General features: G+C 42.2%; 3 protein-coding genes across 3 annotated transcripts; 1 reads left to right on the forward strand and 2 right to left on the reverse strand.

Moving 5' to 3' along the window:
- Positions 1-517: 517 nt before the first annotated feature.
- LOC132131817 (zona pellucida sperm-binding protein 4-like) lies at positions 518-2,676 on the reverse strand. The gene is made up of 8 exons (XM_059543941.1): positions 1,998-2,676; positions 1,741-1,928; positions 1,575-1,672; positions 1,346-1,503; positions 1,080-1,272; positions 860-1,007; positions 708-780; positions 518-629 (listed from the first exon to the last, which is right to left on the reverse strand). The coding sequence occupies exons 1-8, from the start codon at positions 2,674-2,676 to the stop codon at positions 553-555; spliced, it is 1,614 nt and encodes a 537-aa protein (XP_059399924.1). The 3' UTR covers positions 518-552.
- Positions 2,677-3,774: 1,098 nt separating this feature from the next.
- LOC132131474 (zona pellucida sperm-binding protein 3-like) lies at positions 3,775-5,819 on the forward strand. Its single transcript, XM_059543510.1, has 8 exons — positions 3,775-4,323; positions 4,563-4,681; positions 4,765-4,868; positions 4,940-5,117; positions 5,213-5,330; positions 5,410-5,492; positions 5,554-5,645; positions 5,721-5,819. The coding sequence occupies exons 1-8, from the start codon at positions 3,790-3,792 to the stop codon at positions 5,798-5,800; spliced, it is 1,308 nt and encodes a 435-aa protein (XP_059399493.1). The 5' UTR covers positions 3,775-3,789; the 3' UTR covers positions 5,801-5,819.
- Positions 5,820-9,086: 3,267 nt separating this feature from the next.
- On the reverse strand, positions 9,087-11,245 carry LOC132131818 (zona pellucida sperm-binding protein 4-like). Its single transcript, XM_059543943.1, has 8 exons — positions 10,567-11,245; positions 10,310-10,497; positions 10,144-10,241; positions 9,915-10,072; positions 9,649-9,841; positions 9,429-9,576; positions 9,277-9,349; positions 9,087-9,198 (listed from the first exon to the last, which is right to left on the reverse strand). The coding sequence occupies exons 1-8, from the start codon at positions 11,243-11,245 to the stop codon at positions 9,122-9,124; spliced, it is 1,614 nt and encodes a 537-aa protein (XP_059399926.1). The 3' UTR covers positions 9,087-9,121.
- Positions 11,246-15,653: the final 4,408 nt, after the last annotated feature.

Genomic DNA, 15,653 nt, shown 5'->3' on the forward strand with positions numbered 1-15,653 from the left:
GGGCATGTCATTCATGTCTCCATGCTGAAAATGGGGGGTGACAAGTAAGGGGTTAAATTGTGTCCCAAAGACGAATGAAGTTTCTACAGGTTTGGAACGACACGGGGGTAAGTGATTAGTGACACAATTTTCATTTTGGGGAGGAGGATCCCTTTAATATCATTACTTTGACTTGAGGACAATTGACACGGTTTCGTGTTTGCTTCAAGACAGTCAAGAATTGATTTCCATTTAAAACTTGAGCTCAGCAATTTGAGTTGGATTTAAAACAAAAGCCGCAAGTAATCCACATAACTTTATATTGTGAATATCGGGAACCAAACTACTGTTTGGAAGACAAATTAAAAAAGGGGAACCTTGTGCTGCCCCAGGTTAACAACTGGAGGATGGATAAAGGAATGCACAACCTTACACTATTAAACCAAGGTTTCACCACCTTTTGGGAGGAAAACACAACTGGGAAGAGGCATGTAACCCCGGATTCTGCCGAAACCAAAACAATAGACAAGGAGATACCTCGGGGTTCAGCACGGTTTATTAAAAACACTAGATTTACATGACCAGAGTAACTTCTCCACTAGAAACCACAGTCTGCTCCCCAGAGACAGCCTTGATACGAGTGTCTCTTCCTGAAAGAGAAGTGTTAGAAGTGAGAACGCACTTCTAAAATGCTCAGTTCCTCTTGTCGAGAGAAAGCAAGAACTCACGTTTCCTGGTGCAGCTTTGCTCACAAGAGCCAGATGATGGATGGCACACCTCTGTACTGCAGTGGATGAAGATCTGACAGGGAAGAAAGAGGCTCAAGTCATAGAATCCACAAGTAGTAAATACACAAATGTTCAAGTAAAGGGGGGCATACGGTTTCCTGCAGAGCAGCCAGTGAGGCTGGATCTACAAATGTGAACATCTTCACAGCAAAGCGCTTGTAGTGGGTTGGGAACTGAAGACCAGACGATCCAGTCACTGGAACCAGTGTGGTCAGATAGCGGTCGTCCTGGTAAGGGCATCTGAAGACAAAAGAGAAGGTTAGAAAGGGTCTCCCAGCAGACTAACTGGATGAAGATTGGCTGTACACTCACCCGTCGATCAGAAGGTCCCACTGGGGGAGACTGAGTGGACTGGGGGTTGAAGTAGTCCAACAACGTCCCAGCATCAGGACAATGTTGGGGTCAGTCCTCTCCATAATGTGCACCTCAACATACACAGGCTCTCGCAGGACTTTTGTGATGGGATAATCAGCGTCACTGTAGTAGGACGTGTAGGCCTCATCCCCTGAGGAACAACACTGGGGTTTAACCAGACTCCAGTTTGAAAGGCTTTAGGCAGACACAGGACAAGACCTTACCTTCAGCACAGCCTTTGGTGACACATTGGCCATTGGCCAGTCTGAGCTCCACCCTGAGAGGTCCAGGAGCAGCTACTGGTGGAGGTGGAGGAACAGAGTTGACCTCCACAACCAGAGCTTCCACGGAAGTTCCCGAATATCTACACTGGAAGAGAAACCTGGACGACACACAGCGAGCTTGTAGCATTTATCAGGGATTAGTGGTCACACCAAGTCATGGATCACCTACTCAAAATGACTGTCCCTTGTGATGGAACCATATGGTCCAATCCCCACTTCATACGATGAGGTCATTCTGTTTTCATACACCACATATCCACCGTCCTCCTGTGAATAGAAACGGTGTCAGCATCCAGTCCAAGCGATGCAGAATAAAACCAGTAGCAGCTGCTAACCATCACGCTCGTGCCACATGCGGTCACAGGGAACTGGTATATAGCAAAGGAAGGTGTAGACCCCACAGGAGCACAAGGTGGGTCGTTTCCACCCAGTAGATGAACCGAATCCAGACTCAGTCGAGGCAAGGTAACGTCTCGAGACACCACTACCACAAACTGACCATCTCTAATACACTGGACAGTCACTAGAACAAGAGCAGGTTAAATTCAGAGAAACAGTTTAACACGAACAGAATAAGATGGAGAACGCTTACCTGCCCTCCCATAGAAACACTGCTGTCCGTTAAAGCAGCAGTTGATAGCTTCACACTCAGCACCACTGATCCCAGGTAGACCACATTGGATCTGCTCAGAATCAGCTACAGCACATTTATCAAGGGGCTCTGCCTGCACTACTGGCTTCTGAAACTGCTGTTTGACTGGCTTCTGAATCGGAAACTGCGGCTTAGGTTGTTGTGGAACTGGCTTCTGAAGCGGAAACTGCAGCTTAGGTTGTTGTGGAACTGGCTTCTGAAGCGGAAACTGCGGCTTAGGTTGTTGTAGAACTGGCTTCTGAAGCGGAAACTGCAGCTTAGGTTGTTGTGGAACTGGCTTCTGAAGCGGAAACTGCGGCTTAGGTTGTTGTGGAACTGGCTTCTGAAGCGGAAATTGCTGGTTAGTTAGCTGTTGAACTGGCTTCTGAAGCGGAAACTGCGGTGTAGGTAGTTGTGGAACAGGCTTTTGGAGCGGAAATTGCTGGTTAGTTAGCTGTTGAACTGGTTTCCGAGGCGGAAACTGCTGGTTAGTTAGCTGTTGAACTGGCTTCTGGAGCTGAAACTGCTGGTCAGTTTGCTGGATCATCAGAGCATCCTGAAGCGATTTACTCCACTGTGGAACAGCATGGCAGAAAGCACGGACCACCAAAATCTGAGCCAAACACCAACTTCCAGCCATTGTTCAACAGCTAAACACAAAGTGAAGCTACTGCCCTTTGATCTTTTTGTATTCTACAGATTTCAGCTAATTAACGATAGTCCCTCCCTCTTCCTTAACAACTGGGTGATTCTCATTGGATCTCAAGATTCAATTCTTATTGAGAAAAAACGCTTATAAAAGCAACACAGAGGCTGCGTCCACATCTTCACTGACAACTCTCTCAAGCCTCGTTCAAGCGGACGCTAAACATTCTTTCCAAATCTTTATCTTCGTCTGATACAGGCTCAAACATATCAGGTTGGATGCCTAATCTCGCCATCGTCCACGCTGGACAGAAGAGATCCGCGCTGTGAAACAGCCAATCAGAGCAGAGCTCAACCTTATTGTTCATGACCCTTCCAAATAATTCTAGGGACAAATCCCAGGGTTGTAAATGGACATGTAAAACCATTCCAGAGAATTTTTGCCCATACCCAAGCCACGTACCTTTTATGTAGATCTAATTTAAAATATTGTATCAATGCATTCTATGGCACCTTTAACTGGGATTATGAGCTCATATTTTGGCCAGAAGCAATAATCTGATTTTCTCAACGATGGATTTGTTTCTTATAAACACACAGCCTTTCCCTTCACAAGACCGTAATTGATGTGAATTACTTGTGGATTATTTTGATATTTATAATAGCTCTTTGGACTTCCGTTCTGATGCCACCCATTCACTGCAGAGGATTCATTGGGGAGCAACTGATGTAATTCTACATTTTTCAAAATCTTTGCCAATGATAAACTAAAAAGTCTTAAAAAAAGAGAGAGATTTTTATGAATATTCTCTATTATTTGAGTCATACCAGGCGCTTTTTTAATGACATTCTTTGTCTATCATAGACACACTGTCAAACTTTAATTGTAAAATTGTGAATACGTGTAGATGAAAATCTCAGATCCTTATCAAGCCTTCCATTGGCTAGTGACATTCCAGAACGTTCTCATTTGTTAATTACAGGTCCAGAGACCTTTGGAGGTCCAAAGGTAATCAATCAAGCTGAAAGGGGAGGAGCCGCTTAAATTCAAAGCTGTACTTAATGGCAAAGACGAGCACTGGTGGGTATTGTGTTAACGTTTGTCAGCATGGGTCTTTTGCAATGTGTGTTAGTGCTGGTTGTGCTTGTGGTGTTTGATCTGAAGAATGCTTTTGGAAGTTTGAGTTCCAGTCAAAGTCCAAAAAGCAAGAAGCATCAATCGTATCCAGCTTCCAGAGTGCCTGTTTCTTCTCAAGTGCTCGGGAACACTTTGCAGAAGGCCTCTCCGTTTCAGAGTCTCGACTACAGAGGATTTGCACAAGAGCCTCTTGGTCTTCAGGAGAAGCAGGTGTTGCAGGGTCCAGTGAAGCCTTTGGACTGGAGGTTCCCCGTTGTTCCAGAAGTGCCGAGTGAGATGGCGGTGGATTTCCATTTGAGGCAACCTGTGACCCCCAGTAGTGTAGCTATTCAATGCGGTGAGAACCGGATTCATGTGGAGGTACAGCAGGACTTGTTTAGCAATGGTGAACTGATCCAGCCATCTGGTCTGACTCTGGGAGGATGTCCTGTTGTCGGCTTGGTCCCAGGCTCTAAGGTGCTCTTCTTTGAGAATGAACTGCAGGACTGCAACAGTGTCTTGATGGTAAGAGCTGTTAAGTGTTACTAGATTTATTGAACCCTACTAAAAATAGGCCCTTGTTTTGGTATCGACGTTCTAGATTCAGGGAACCATCCATGGGACGGTTCTCTTATAGTGGGAAAGACTCTTAATAACTGCTTACTCGGGTAACCAAGTGTTATGGCAGGACTTGCTAAGATGCCTTTTGGAATGGGTTCTTTTTTTCGGAGAACCCTCTTGGTAACAACGTCAGTCTCCTATAGATGACCAAGGATGAGCTTGTCTACACCTTTGCCCTTACCTACACTCCTGAGGCGTTTGCTGGCACTCCGATTACCCGTGCAGGTGGTGCAGTTATTGGAGTTCAATGCCACTATCAAAGGTAAGCGACCTTTTGTGACTTGTGGCATTACTTGCAGTGGTGGAACTGGAAGCCCATTTAATTGGTCACTTCTTGAACTGCAGGTTTCAAAATGTCAGCAGTAGTGCCTTGAAGCCAACTTGGGTCCCTTATGCCTCAACGGAGGCTGGTGAAGAAGTCTTGGTGTTCTCCCTGAAGCTCATGACTGGTTTGTGCAGTTTCTCTAGACCTTCTGCCTTCTGAACGAGGCTGTGCCTAAGCAGTTCTTCCCTCTTGCAGATGACTGGTCCTATGAGAGGCCTTCAAACTCTTACTTCCTGGGTGACGTTATTAATGTTGAGGCATCTGTGAAGGTATACAACCACGTCCCTCTGCGTGTGTTTGTGGACAGCTGTGTGGCCACCCAAGTACCTGATGTGAACGCCCTTCCGAGATATTTGTTCATTGAGAATCATGGGTGTGTTCATGTCACCAGATGCTGCAGAGTTGACTTGTTCTCGAGTTTGCTCCTTGTAACCACTTTGTCCCTGACAACTACTTTTTACTCCTTAGATGTCTTGTGGATGCCAAGGTCACCGCTTCCAGCTCGCGCTTCATGCCTCGATCCCAGGAAGACAAAATCCGGTTCCAGCTGGAGGCCTTCATGTTCCAGGGGGGATCCAGTCCTTCTGTATGTATAATGAGTGTTGGAGAATGACCTCTCCCATTTGCTGTGGTTTGTGTCCCCTTACCCGTGGTGTCTCTTGCAGATCTACATGACGTGTGTTCTGAAGGCCACTCTTGCTTCTGCACCTAGTGACGCGCTCCACAAATCCTGTTCCTTTGCCAATGGGTATGTTCATGCCACTTACGAATACAAATAAAGGTGCCATGTCTGATTTTTCGTATTGCAGGTGGCTTGCTGCTGATGGGAACAACCAGGTTTGTGGTTGCTGTGACTCAACATGTGGTCCTGATGGTGGAACTGCTGCTTCTCCTTTTGGAGGTAGGAAGGTGCTTTTAAGCTTGGTTTTTGCTTGGTACCCTTCAAGCACTTAACTTTGGTGTCTGCTTTTTCTAGGCCTTCAGTGGGAAGGGAAGGCCTCGCTCGGTCCTGTAGTGGTTCAAGAGCACAAGAAGACTTTAGCTGGTCTTCAATAAATGTGGGGGAGCAAACTTATTCTTGTTTCCGTTTTTCTTGTCTAGTTTAACCAATTGATTTTGTGCGAGGAAGTGGGTAGTCCTACTGTACCTATTCTCTTGCCAGAAGGAAAGGCTCCCTTTTCTCGTTAGGGAAGTTAATAAACCTTTTAAAGGGACCTGCTGTGAGCTCCCTTTTTTAGGAGTACTGTAAATGTGGAATACATTGCCCATGATGCTGTAAAGGGAATTCTGTTAATTGGCACTTGTGCCGAAAGAGTTCTGTGTGACTGTCCACTTCCATGAAGCAGTGCAGATTTTTGCGTGCATCTTATGCAGTGAACTTGATTTTCTTCATGTTGGTAACTTCAAATGAGCAGTTTAATTTCCTCCTTGCACCCCCCCCAAATAGGTTTGATCAGTTAAATTTGTTTCCTAATGCTCTTTGTTGACATCTCTCATGCTTTTTAAATCCATGTACAATAGAAGCGCACTCCCAGGATCAACACTGGCACAACATTTTCCACCTTCAGATGGGTTATTTATAGGCTTTACATTTTAGGAAAACGGCAGGCATCGCTTAAGTTCAGTTTAGTATTTGGTGTGCCAAACTTGCAGAACCTGTACTGACGTAAGGGGTTTTTTGTGCAGTAGCAGGTCCGTTAGAATTCTGAAAAATCATTGACGAAATGACACCCAAATAGAACTAATGTTTGGACTCTCAGTGAATGACCTTTTTTGAAAACTGTTGGTTTGTCACTTGTGCAACATCTTGGGCGGTTTCAATACTAAAGGGATACTCCACCCCAAAATGAAGATCGTCATCACTTGCCCCCAAGTCGTTCCGAACCCATAAGAGCTTCGTTCATCTTCGGAACTCAACTTATTTTGGATGAAAACCAGGAGGCTTGTGACTGGCCCACAGGCTGCCAAGTAAAATGCACTGTCAAGGTCCAGAAAAGCATCATCGGAGTAGTCAGACTGTGTACGTTCTTCTGTGTCAGCCGCGCCACAAGCATATGCTTTCTACGTAAATTTACGCTTTGATTTGAAAGAGAACCGCGCGTACTTGTTGCGGCTCACAATAGCATATACCGTTTGTGTTCAGCGGGTGTTTTTCAAAATGGCACTAGGGTGATGTGGGGAGAGACAGGGGAGACCATCTGTTGAATAAAGTCTTGGTTTCATTTGTGTACAAAGTGTTCTCATCGCTTCCTAACGTTACGGTTCATCCACTGATGGCAGATGGGTAATTCCGATGGTACTTTTCTGGACCTTGGCAGTATATGGGATGGTCACAGGCCTCCCGGTTTTCATCCAAAATATCTTTAACCCCTTTGCTGTCAAGGATAGTCACCGGCCCCAGATTATTGTTTTACTTTCACAGCACGTTAAACATCACTCTCTCACTTGACCTGGAGAAACTGTGCATCAGTTGAAAGTTTAAAGACTCTAGCTTCGATATTTGACCAATGTTTTGATAAAACATTGTTGCAGTGACCGTCATTTATGTCAGGAGTACAAAATAAATAGGAGTCATTATTAGAATAGAAATTCACCAAGCATTCATATTCAGTCACGTCTGCAGTGGTTTGTGTTCTCATAGATTCACTGAAAAGCGTCAAATAGGGTTTATAGTCAAAAGTTGCATATACACCGAGATATATTTACTGATGTTTACTTCATATTTCTTCAGTCAGAATCCTCATTTCTAATCATTTTCCACTGATTTTCGCAATCTGATGATAATGATCCGCTCCCAGCCCTGTCTCTGTGTGAATAGTCTTCCGTGTGCGCGCTGACAGAGACCGGATTCGCCCGTGTCTTGTCCATCATAACTGTGCATCATATCCCGCCCCATCCTACCCATGATGCATTTCCTGTACACTTCTGTGTTGATACCTGACCACAACAACACAGAGAAACCTCTGTACCCATGAAATATCCAAATAATAAACACACGATTACGTTAGTTAATGGTTGGTATGTGATTTTGGGCATTTTTATAATATTAAAAATGTACATCTGAAATGCTAACTTGTGCAGCGACGTAAAAGGCTATAAATAGCATATTTTTACAGCAGTAAAATTCCACATGTGATCGCAAAAGGAGGTTATTACAAACAATCGGTTAATTTTCATGAATAGTCTTATGTAGCTTGATGCTAACTTTAGCTCTAATGCAGCTACATAGCAGGTGCAGTTCTTCTTCATAATGCATTTTGTAATCATTTTGTCAAAAGTTGTAAGAAAATGTTTTGTTGTATTTTTATAGTAAGGCTTTTGATAATAGTGGGGTAAATGTATACTGGAATAATGATAAATGAAGAATCAGGATCTTGTGTCATACCTGGCCCATGTGTGAAAGGCTCATTTCGTAACAACAATAGAATCATGAATGGGGCAGTTTTGCCGGTCCAAACAAGAGACGATCGCATTCCAGGAGTCATAAATCAATTTTACTAGCCTTCTCTAAAAACACACATGACACGGTCTTAGAAAAGGCTTCATAAAATTCACACTTTGTGAGATTATATTCTGAAATATCAAAATGAAGTATTAGTAGACTTGTGGCTTTAGCTTCATTATGTATCTAAAATCATATCCTACATCACTTTTAAATAGGTTTTTAATATTTTTACTGACATGTTTGAGCTTACATATATCTCGATTATAACCGTCTGAGTAATTCTGATTCCTGAACAGTAAACTTTGAGGTGTCAGCTTTGTGAACAGATGTTGATTATGTATCTAGTAAGAAAGACTCCTTAGCAGCAACCTTTTAATTTTGGGCATGTCATTCATGTCTCCATGCTGAAAATGGGGGGTGACAAGTAAGGGGTTAAATTGTGTCCCAAAGACGAATGAAGTTTCTACAGGTTTGGAACGACACGGGGGTAAGTGATTAGTGACACAATTTTCATTTTGGGGAGGAGGATCCCTTTAATATCATTACTTTGACTTGAGGACAATTGACACGGTTTCGTGTTTGCTTCAAGACAGTCAAGAATTGATTTCCATTTAAAACTTGAGCTCAGCAATTTGAGTTGGATTTAAAACAAAAGCCGCAAGTAATCCACATAACTTTATATTGTGAATATCGGGAACCAAACTACTGTTTGGAAGACAAATTAAAAAAGGGGAACCTTGTGCTGCCCCAGGTTAACAACTGGAGGATGGATAAAGGAATGCACAACCTTACACTATTAAACCAAGGTTTCACAACCTTTTGGGAGGAAAACACAACTGGGAAGAGGCATGTAATCCCGGATTCTGCCGAAACCAAAACAATAGACAAGGAGATACCTCGGGGTTCTGCACGGTTTATTAAAAACACTAGATTTACATGACCAGAGTAACTTCTCCACTAGAAACCACAGTCTGCTCCCCAGAGACAGCCTTGATACGAGTGTCTCTTCCTGAAAGAGAAGTGTTAGAAGTGAGAACGCACTTCTGAAATGCTCAGTTCCTCTTGTCGAGAGAAAGCAAGAACTCACGTTTCCTGGTGCAGCTTTGCTCACAAGAGCCAGATGATGGATGGCACACCTCTGTACTGCAGTGGATGAAGATCTGACAGGGAAGAAAGAGGCTCAAGTCATAGAATCCACAAGTAGTAAATACACAAATGTTCAAGTAAAGGGGGGCATACGGTTTCCTGCAGAGCAGCCAGTGAGGCTGGATCTACAAATGTGAACATCTTCACAGCAAAGCGCTTGTAGTGGGTTGGGAACTGAAGACCAGACGATCCAGTCACTGGAACCAGTGTGGTCAGATAGCGGTCGTCCTGGTAAGGGCATCTGAAGACAAAAGAGAAGGTTAGAAAGGGTCTCCCAGCAGACTAACTGGATGAAGATTGGCTGTACACTCACCCGTCGATCAGAAGGTCCCACTGGGGGAGACTGAGTGGACTGGGGGTTGAAGTAGTCCAACAACGTCCCAGCATCAGGACAATGTTGGGGTCAGTCCTCTCCATAATGTGCACCTCAACATACACAGGCTCTCGCAGGACTTTTGTGATGGGATAATCAGCGTCACTGTAGTAGGACGTGTAGGCCTCATCCCCTGAGGAACAACACTGGGGTTTAACCAGACTCCAGTTTGAAAGGCTTTAGGCAGACACAGGACAAGACCTTACCTTCAGCACAGCCTTTGGTGACACATTGGCCATTGGCCAGTCTGAGCTCCACCCTGAGAGGTCCAGGAGCAGCTACTGGTGGAGGTGGAGGAACAGAGTTGACCTCCACAACCAGAGCTTCCACGGAAGTTCCCGAATATCTACACTGGAAGAGAAACCTGGACGACACACAGCGAGCTTGTAGCATTTATCAGGGATTAGTGGTCACACCAAGTCATGGATCACCTACTCAAAATGACTGTCCCTTGTGATGGAACCATATGGTCCAATCCCCACTTCATACGATGAGGTCATTCTGTTTTCATACACCACATATCCACCGTCCTCCTGTGAATAGAAACGGTGTCAGCATCCAGTCCAAGCGATGCAGAATAAAACCAGTAGCAGCTGCTAACCATCACGCTCGTGCCACATGCGGTCACAGGGAACTGGTATATAGCAAAGGAAGGTGTAGACCCCACAGGAGCACAAGGTGGGTCGTTTCCACCCAGTAGATGAACCGAATCCAGACTCAGTCGAGGCAAGGTAACGTCTCGAGACACCACTACCACAAACTGACCATCTCTAATACACTGGACAGTCACTAGAACAAGAGCAGGTTAAATTCAGAGAAACAGTTTAACACGAACAGAATAAGATGGAGAACGCTTACCTGCCCTCCTATAGAAACACTGCTGTCCGTTAAAGCAGCAGTTGATAGCTTCACACTCAGCACCACTGATCCCAGGTAGACCACATTGGATCTGCTCAGAATCAGCTACAGCACATTTATCAAGGGGCTCTGCCTGCACTACTGGCTTCTGAAACTGCTGTTTAACTGGCTTCTGAATCGGAAACTGCGGCTTAGGTTGTTGTGGAACTGGCTTCTGAAGCGGAAACTGCAGCTTAGGTTGTTGTGGAACTGGCTTCTGAAGCGGAAACTGCGGCTTAGGTTGTTGTGGAACTGGCTTCTGAAGCGGAAACTGCAGCTTAGGTTGTTGTGGAACTGGCTTCTGAAGCGGAAACTGCGGCTTAGGTTGTTGTGGAACTGGCTTCTGAAGCGGGAATTGCTGGTTAGTTAGCTGATGAACTGGCTTCTGAAGCGGAAACTGCGGTGTAGGTAGTTGTGGAACAGGCTTTTGGAGCGGAAATTGCTGGTTAGTTAGCTGTTGAACTGGTTTCCGAGGCGGAAACTGCTGGTTAGTTAGCTGTTGAACTGGCTTCTGGAGCTGAAACTGCTGGTCAGTTTGCTGGATCATCAGAGCATCCTGAAGCGATTTACTCCACTGTGGAACAGCATGGCAGAAAGCACAGACCACCAAAATCTGAGCCAAACACCAACTTCCAGCCATTGTTCAACAGCTAAACACAAAGTGAAGCTTCTTCTTCTTCTTCTTCTTCTAGGATTTAATGGCGGTTGGCAAACCAACTTAAAAGGTGCATTCCCGCCACCTACTGATATGGAGTGTGAAGCGCATATTTGGAAAGGAAGTTTAAACTAGATCTACTCTTTAAAAAAAAAAAAAAAAAAAAAAAAAAAAAAAAAATTATATATATATCCATATAAAATTTACACATAATGGAGTTTTAAATCCTATTAAATAATCCTGTTTCCTTTAAAAATATAAATAACTCATGATAAACTCTTGATTGTTTAGCACCTTGTCCTAGGAGAACCTGAAGTGTCAACTCATTGATTCCTACACTTCTTAAAGCATGTCTTAACTGGGACCGCTCTCTTTCATAAGCTTCGCATTCTAAAAGGACATGCTCTATATTTTCAACTAACCCACATTTGTCACAATTTCCATTCTCATGTTTACCAATTCTTTGTAAGCTTTGATTTAATAAACAATGTCCAATACGCATTCTTGTTATTAAAACATCCTCTTTCCGGTTTCCGAATCTTCTTCTCTCTGACCCAACTTTTCCTTGAATGCAGTAAAAATGTCTACCTTTCTTTCCTTCATTCCATTCTTTCTGCCAAATTTCCTGTATTTGTTTAGCTATTATCACTTTAATTTCTGTTTTACTTAATGCCACTTCAATGTCAATTTGTGAATGATTTAATGCCTGTTTAGCCTGATTATCAGCCTCCTCATTTCCTTTCACACCCATATGCGATGGAACCCATACAAGATTCACCAGAAGTCCATACTGTCTTGTTCTGTAAAGACTCTGCATTACTTCATTTATCATGTCTTGCCTTGCTGATGATGTTCCACTTTCCAAGCTATTTAGTGCGGATAAAGAATCTGTACATATCACTACCCTTGTTGGTTGGATTTCTTCTATCCACTGAAGCGCTAGACATATTGCAATAATTTCTGCAGAGAATACTGAAAGATAATCTGATATTCTTTTTGCTATTCTAATGTTAAAAAGTGGAATATATACCGCTACTGCTGTTTTCCCAGATTCTGGATCTTTTGAACCATCAGTGTATATTTGAACTGCACTATAATAACTTTGATCAATGTATTGCTGTATATTAAAATTTCCTAATCCATTTGTATTGTTATGCTTTTCTTTAAGCAATTGAGTATCAATCAAAGGCATTGGGAAAAACCAAGGAGGAATTGCTGACCTAGCCACAGTAGGAGCAACATTGAAGTCACTTAATCCCATTCTCCGGGCTTCCTCACTGGCCTTCCATCCAAAACTTGATAACTTTTTATGTCCATATTCCCAACAATCCTCCAACACCATTTTAACTGGGTGACTGTCCAAGTGTCCCTTTATACTTATAAAATACCTCATCTTTAACTTGAGCCTACGAATTACTTGAGGCATTACACCCATCTCTACTTGCACTGCTGTTATTGGAGAGGATCTAAACGCTCCACAACAAACTCGCAAAGCTTGTGACTGAATTGCCTCTATTTTTACGAGTTGTGTTTTGGATGCAGTGCAATATACCATACTGCCATAATCTATTGCTGATCTTATTAGAGCACAATATATTATTTTAAGAGACTGGCGACATGCTCCCCAATCAACTCCTGCTAAACACCTCATGATATTTAATGCTTTTTTGCATTTGTCAACCAGTTTCTGGATATGCATACTAAAATTCAATTTCAAATCCATCCATATACCCAGAAACCTCACAACTGCTGTTTGCTTCACTTCTTGTCCATACAATCTGATGTTAATGGTAGGGTTACTTTTCCTTTTTGCAAAACAAATTACCTGCGTTTTATCTACTGAAAACCGAAATCCCCATTCATTTGCCCAATTTTCTACCATTTTAACGGCATTCTGCAAACATCTTTCCACATTCTTTACATTACGCCCTCTTTTCCACAGTGCTCCATCATCCGCATATAAAGATCTTCCAATGCCCCTATCAACCTTTGTAAAGATGTCGTTAATCATAATATTAAACAGAATTGGACTACTAACGCTTCCCTGAGGTGTTCCATTCTCTATTGTGTGTATCTGAGAAAAAGCAGTACTTACTCTTACTTGTATAGTTCTGTTAAACAGGAAATCCCTGATCCAGTTATACATTCTTCCTTTAATTTCCATTTTTTCTAACTTAATTAAAAGTCCCTCTTTCCACATCATGTCATAAGCTTTTTCAACATCAAAAAATACCCCAACTAAAGCTTCCTTATTTACCTGAGCCTTTCTTATTTCAGATTCCAGGCACAGTACTGAGTCCATTGTATTACGTCCTTTCCTAAATCCACTTTGATAAGGTGATAAAATATTATCCCTTTCAATGACATATACTAATCTACTCATGACCATACGCTCCATTATTTTGCATAGATTAGACGTTAAAGCTATAGGTCTATAATTATTTGGCTGTGTATGATCTTTGCCTGGTTTTGGAATTGGCACTATGACACCATGCTTCCAGTCATTTGGTAACTTTCCTAACTCCCAAACCTTATTAAAAAGCCTCAAAATTGTCTCTAATGCTGTCTCTGATAAATGTTTTACCATCTCATAACAAATGTCATCTCTGCCTGGAGATGTTTGCTTAACCCCTGCAAGCGCTTTTTTCAATTCGTACAAATTAAACTCTGAATCCATTGTACTTCCTGAAAGTCCCTTTTCCTCCAATAAATGAGGATATTTACTTAGTATCTGGTCCCTAGTTTTCCTCGCATCCTCTGATAAATTCGAATTACTATGAATTTTAACGAATGTTTCTGCAAATACCTCTGCTTTACCGCTTTCAGATATAATTTGTCTATTATTATATTCTAATACAGGTATGTTGTAACCTCTTTGTATCCCTCCCATCTTTCGTATCATATTCCATAACTCACTTATTTCAATGTCTTCCCCTATTCTATTACAAAATTCCCTCCAATAATTTCTTTTAGATGTCCGAATGACTCTTCTCACTATAGCTTGTGCCCTTTTATAACTTATTAAATCATTATAATTAAGTGACCTTCTTACCTTCTTGAGTGCTTTATTTCTCCTTTTTGTTGCCTCACTACACTCCTCGTTCCACCATGGCATAACTTTCTTCCTGCTGCCTGCCTTCCTCTTACCTATTACTTCTACTGCTGTACTCTGAAGAACCTTGCATATTTCATTATTAAAAACATCAACATCTTCTATACATTTACTAATGTCCTTCATTTTGCTTCCACATAACTCCTTATACTTATCCCAATCCGCTGACTTGAACCTCCACCTAGGCATTCTTTCCCCCACTCTTTGTTCTATATCTACTCCAACTTTACTGCAAATAGGAAAATGATCACTTCCTACAGTACTTTGTTTTAGTACTTTCCATTCACATTTACTCGCTAAACTTTCAGATACTATTGTCAAGTCTAATACCGAATGCCTTCCCTTATTCAAATCAATTCTAGTATGACTTCCATCATTAATGCACACTAATCTTCCCCAATCTAGCATATCTTCAATGATCTTACCATTATAATCTGTTTTTGCGCTTCCCCATATTGAACTATGAGCGTTAAAATCACCACACCACACCATTTTTTGACTTTCATTTCCTCCTATACTTTCTAGAATATCCTTGCTTAACCTATCACATGGATTGTAAAAATTAATTACTCTAATACACCTTGATCCTTCCCATATTTCCACCACCACAACTTCTACTTCCCCATCTACCTCAACTGTTTTATACCCGATTCCTTGCTTTATAAAAGTAGCTACTCCACCTCCATTCCCTTGTTGTCTATCCCTCCGAATAGTAGTATATCCATGTATTAGAAAGTTATATTGTGACTTAAGCCAAGTTTCCTGTATACATATAATATCTGGGCCTTTCTCTTGGTCTGCTATAAATTTCTTAAACTCCTGTCCATTTGCAATCAAACTTCTTGCATTCCATTGCAAAATATATAACACCATTAAGATCCACCACATGTTGTCTGACTATTTACTGCTTGACTATTTAATGTTGGAATCTTGAGCCTTTCATTTATCATGTCAACAGTAACATTCCCCAGATCCAAGTACTTTTCTGCAGCTCTGATAATGATTTTAATTCTTTCAGTCCTGCTTTCAGTTTGAGCTGAACAGTTCACTACTTCAGCGATAAATGTTACAAATGCCACTTTATCATCCACTACTACCTTTTCATCTCTTTGTTCTTTACTCTGTTGTTTTGAATGAATTTCTTCATTCATATTTTCATTTGTTTTAGGAATCTGGTTTACTTTCTTCAATGCCTCAGCGTATGTTATTCCTTCTGTCGTTCTAACATTTTGAACCTTGACTGCCTTTTTCCGTACCTGACAACCACCGTATCCTGCACTA

The sequence above is a fragment of the Carassius carassius genome, chromosome 48 (genome assembly GCF_963082965.1).
Source record: "Carassius carassius chromosome 48, fCarCar2.1, whole genome shotgun sequence".
Taxonomy (NCBI): Eukaryota; Metazoa; Chordata; class Actinopteri; order Cypriniformes; family Cyprinidae; genus Carassius; species Carassius carassius.

Bases quoted from the DNA above. Each gene is read 5' to 3' on its own strand.
- LOC132131817 (XM_059543941.1), bottom strand. From the start codon at position 2,676: ATGGCTGGAAGTTGGTGTTTGGCTCAGATTTTGGTGGTCCGTGCTTTC. The intron at 1,504-1,574 runs GTAGGTGATCCA...TGTGTCGTCCAG, and splicing joins ACAAGGGACAGTCATTTTGA to GTTTCTCTTCCAGTGTAGAT. The intron at 630-707 runs GTGAGTTCTTGC...CTTCTCTTTCAG, and splicing joins GCAAAGCTGCACCAGGAAAC to GAAGAGACACTCGTATCAAG.
- LOC132131818 (XM_059543943.1), bottom strand. From the start codon at position 11,245: ATGGCTGGAAGTTGGTGTTTGGCTCAGATTTTGGTGGTCTGTGCTTTC. The intron at 10,242-10,309 runs GTTAGCAGCTGC...TTCTATTCACAG, and splicing joins CATGTGGCACGAGCGTGATG to GAGGACGGTGGATATGTGGT. The intron at 9,842-9,914 runs GTAAGGTCTTGT...GTTGTTCCTCAG, and splicing joins CACCAAAGGCTGTGCTGAAG to GGGATGAGGCCTACACGTCC.
- LOC132131474 (XM_059543510.1), top strand. From the start codon at position 3,790: ATGGGTCTTTTGCAATGTGTGTTAGTGCTGGTTGTGCTTGTGGTGTTT. The intron at 5,118-5,212 runs GTGTGTTCATGT...TTTACTCCTTAG, and splicing joins TTGTTCATTGAGAATCATGG to ATGTCTTGTGGATGCCAAGG. The intron at 5,493-5,553 runs GTATGTTCATGC...TTCGTATTGCAG, and splicing joins TCCTGTTCCTTTGCCAATGG to GTGGCTTGCTGCTGATGGGA.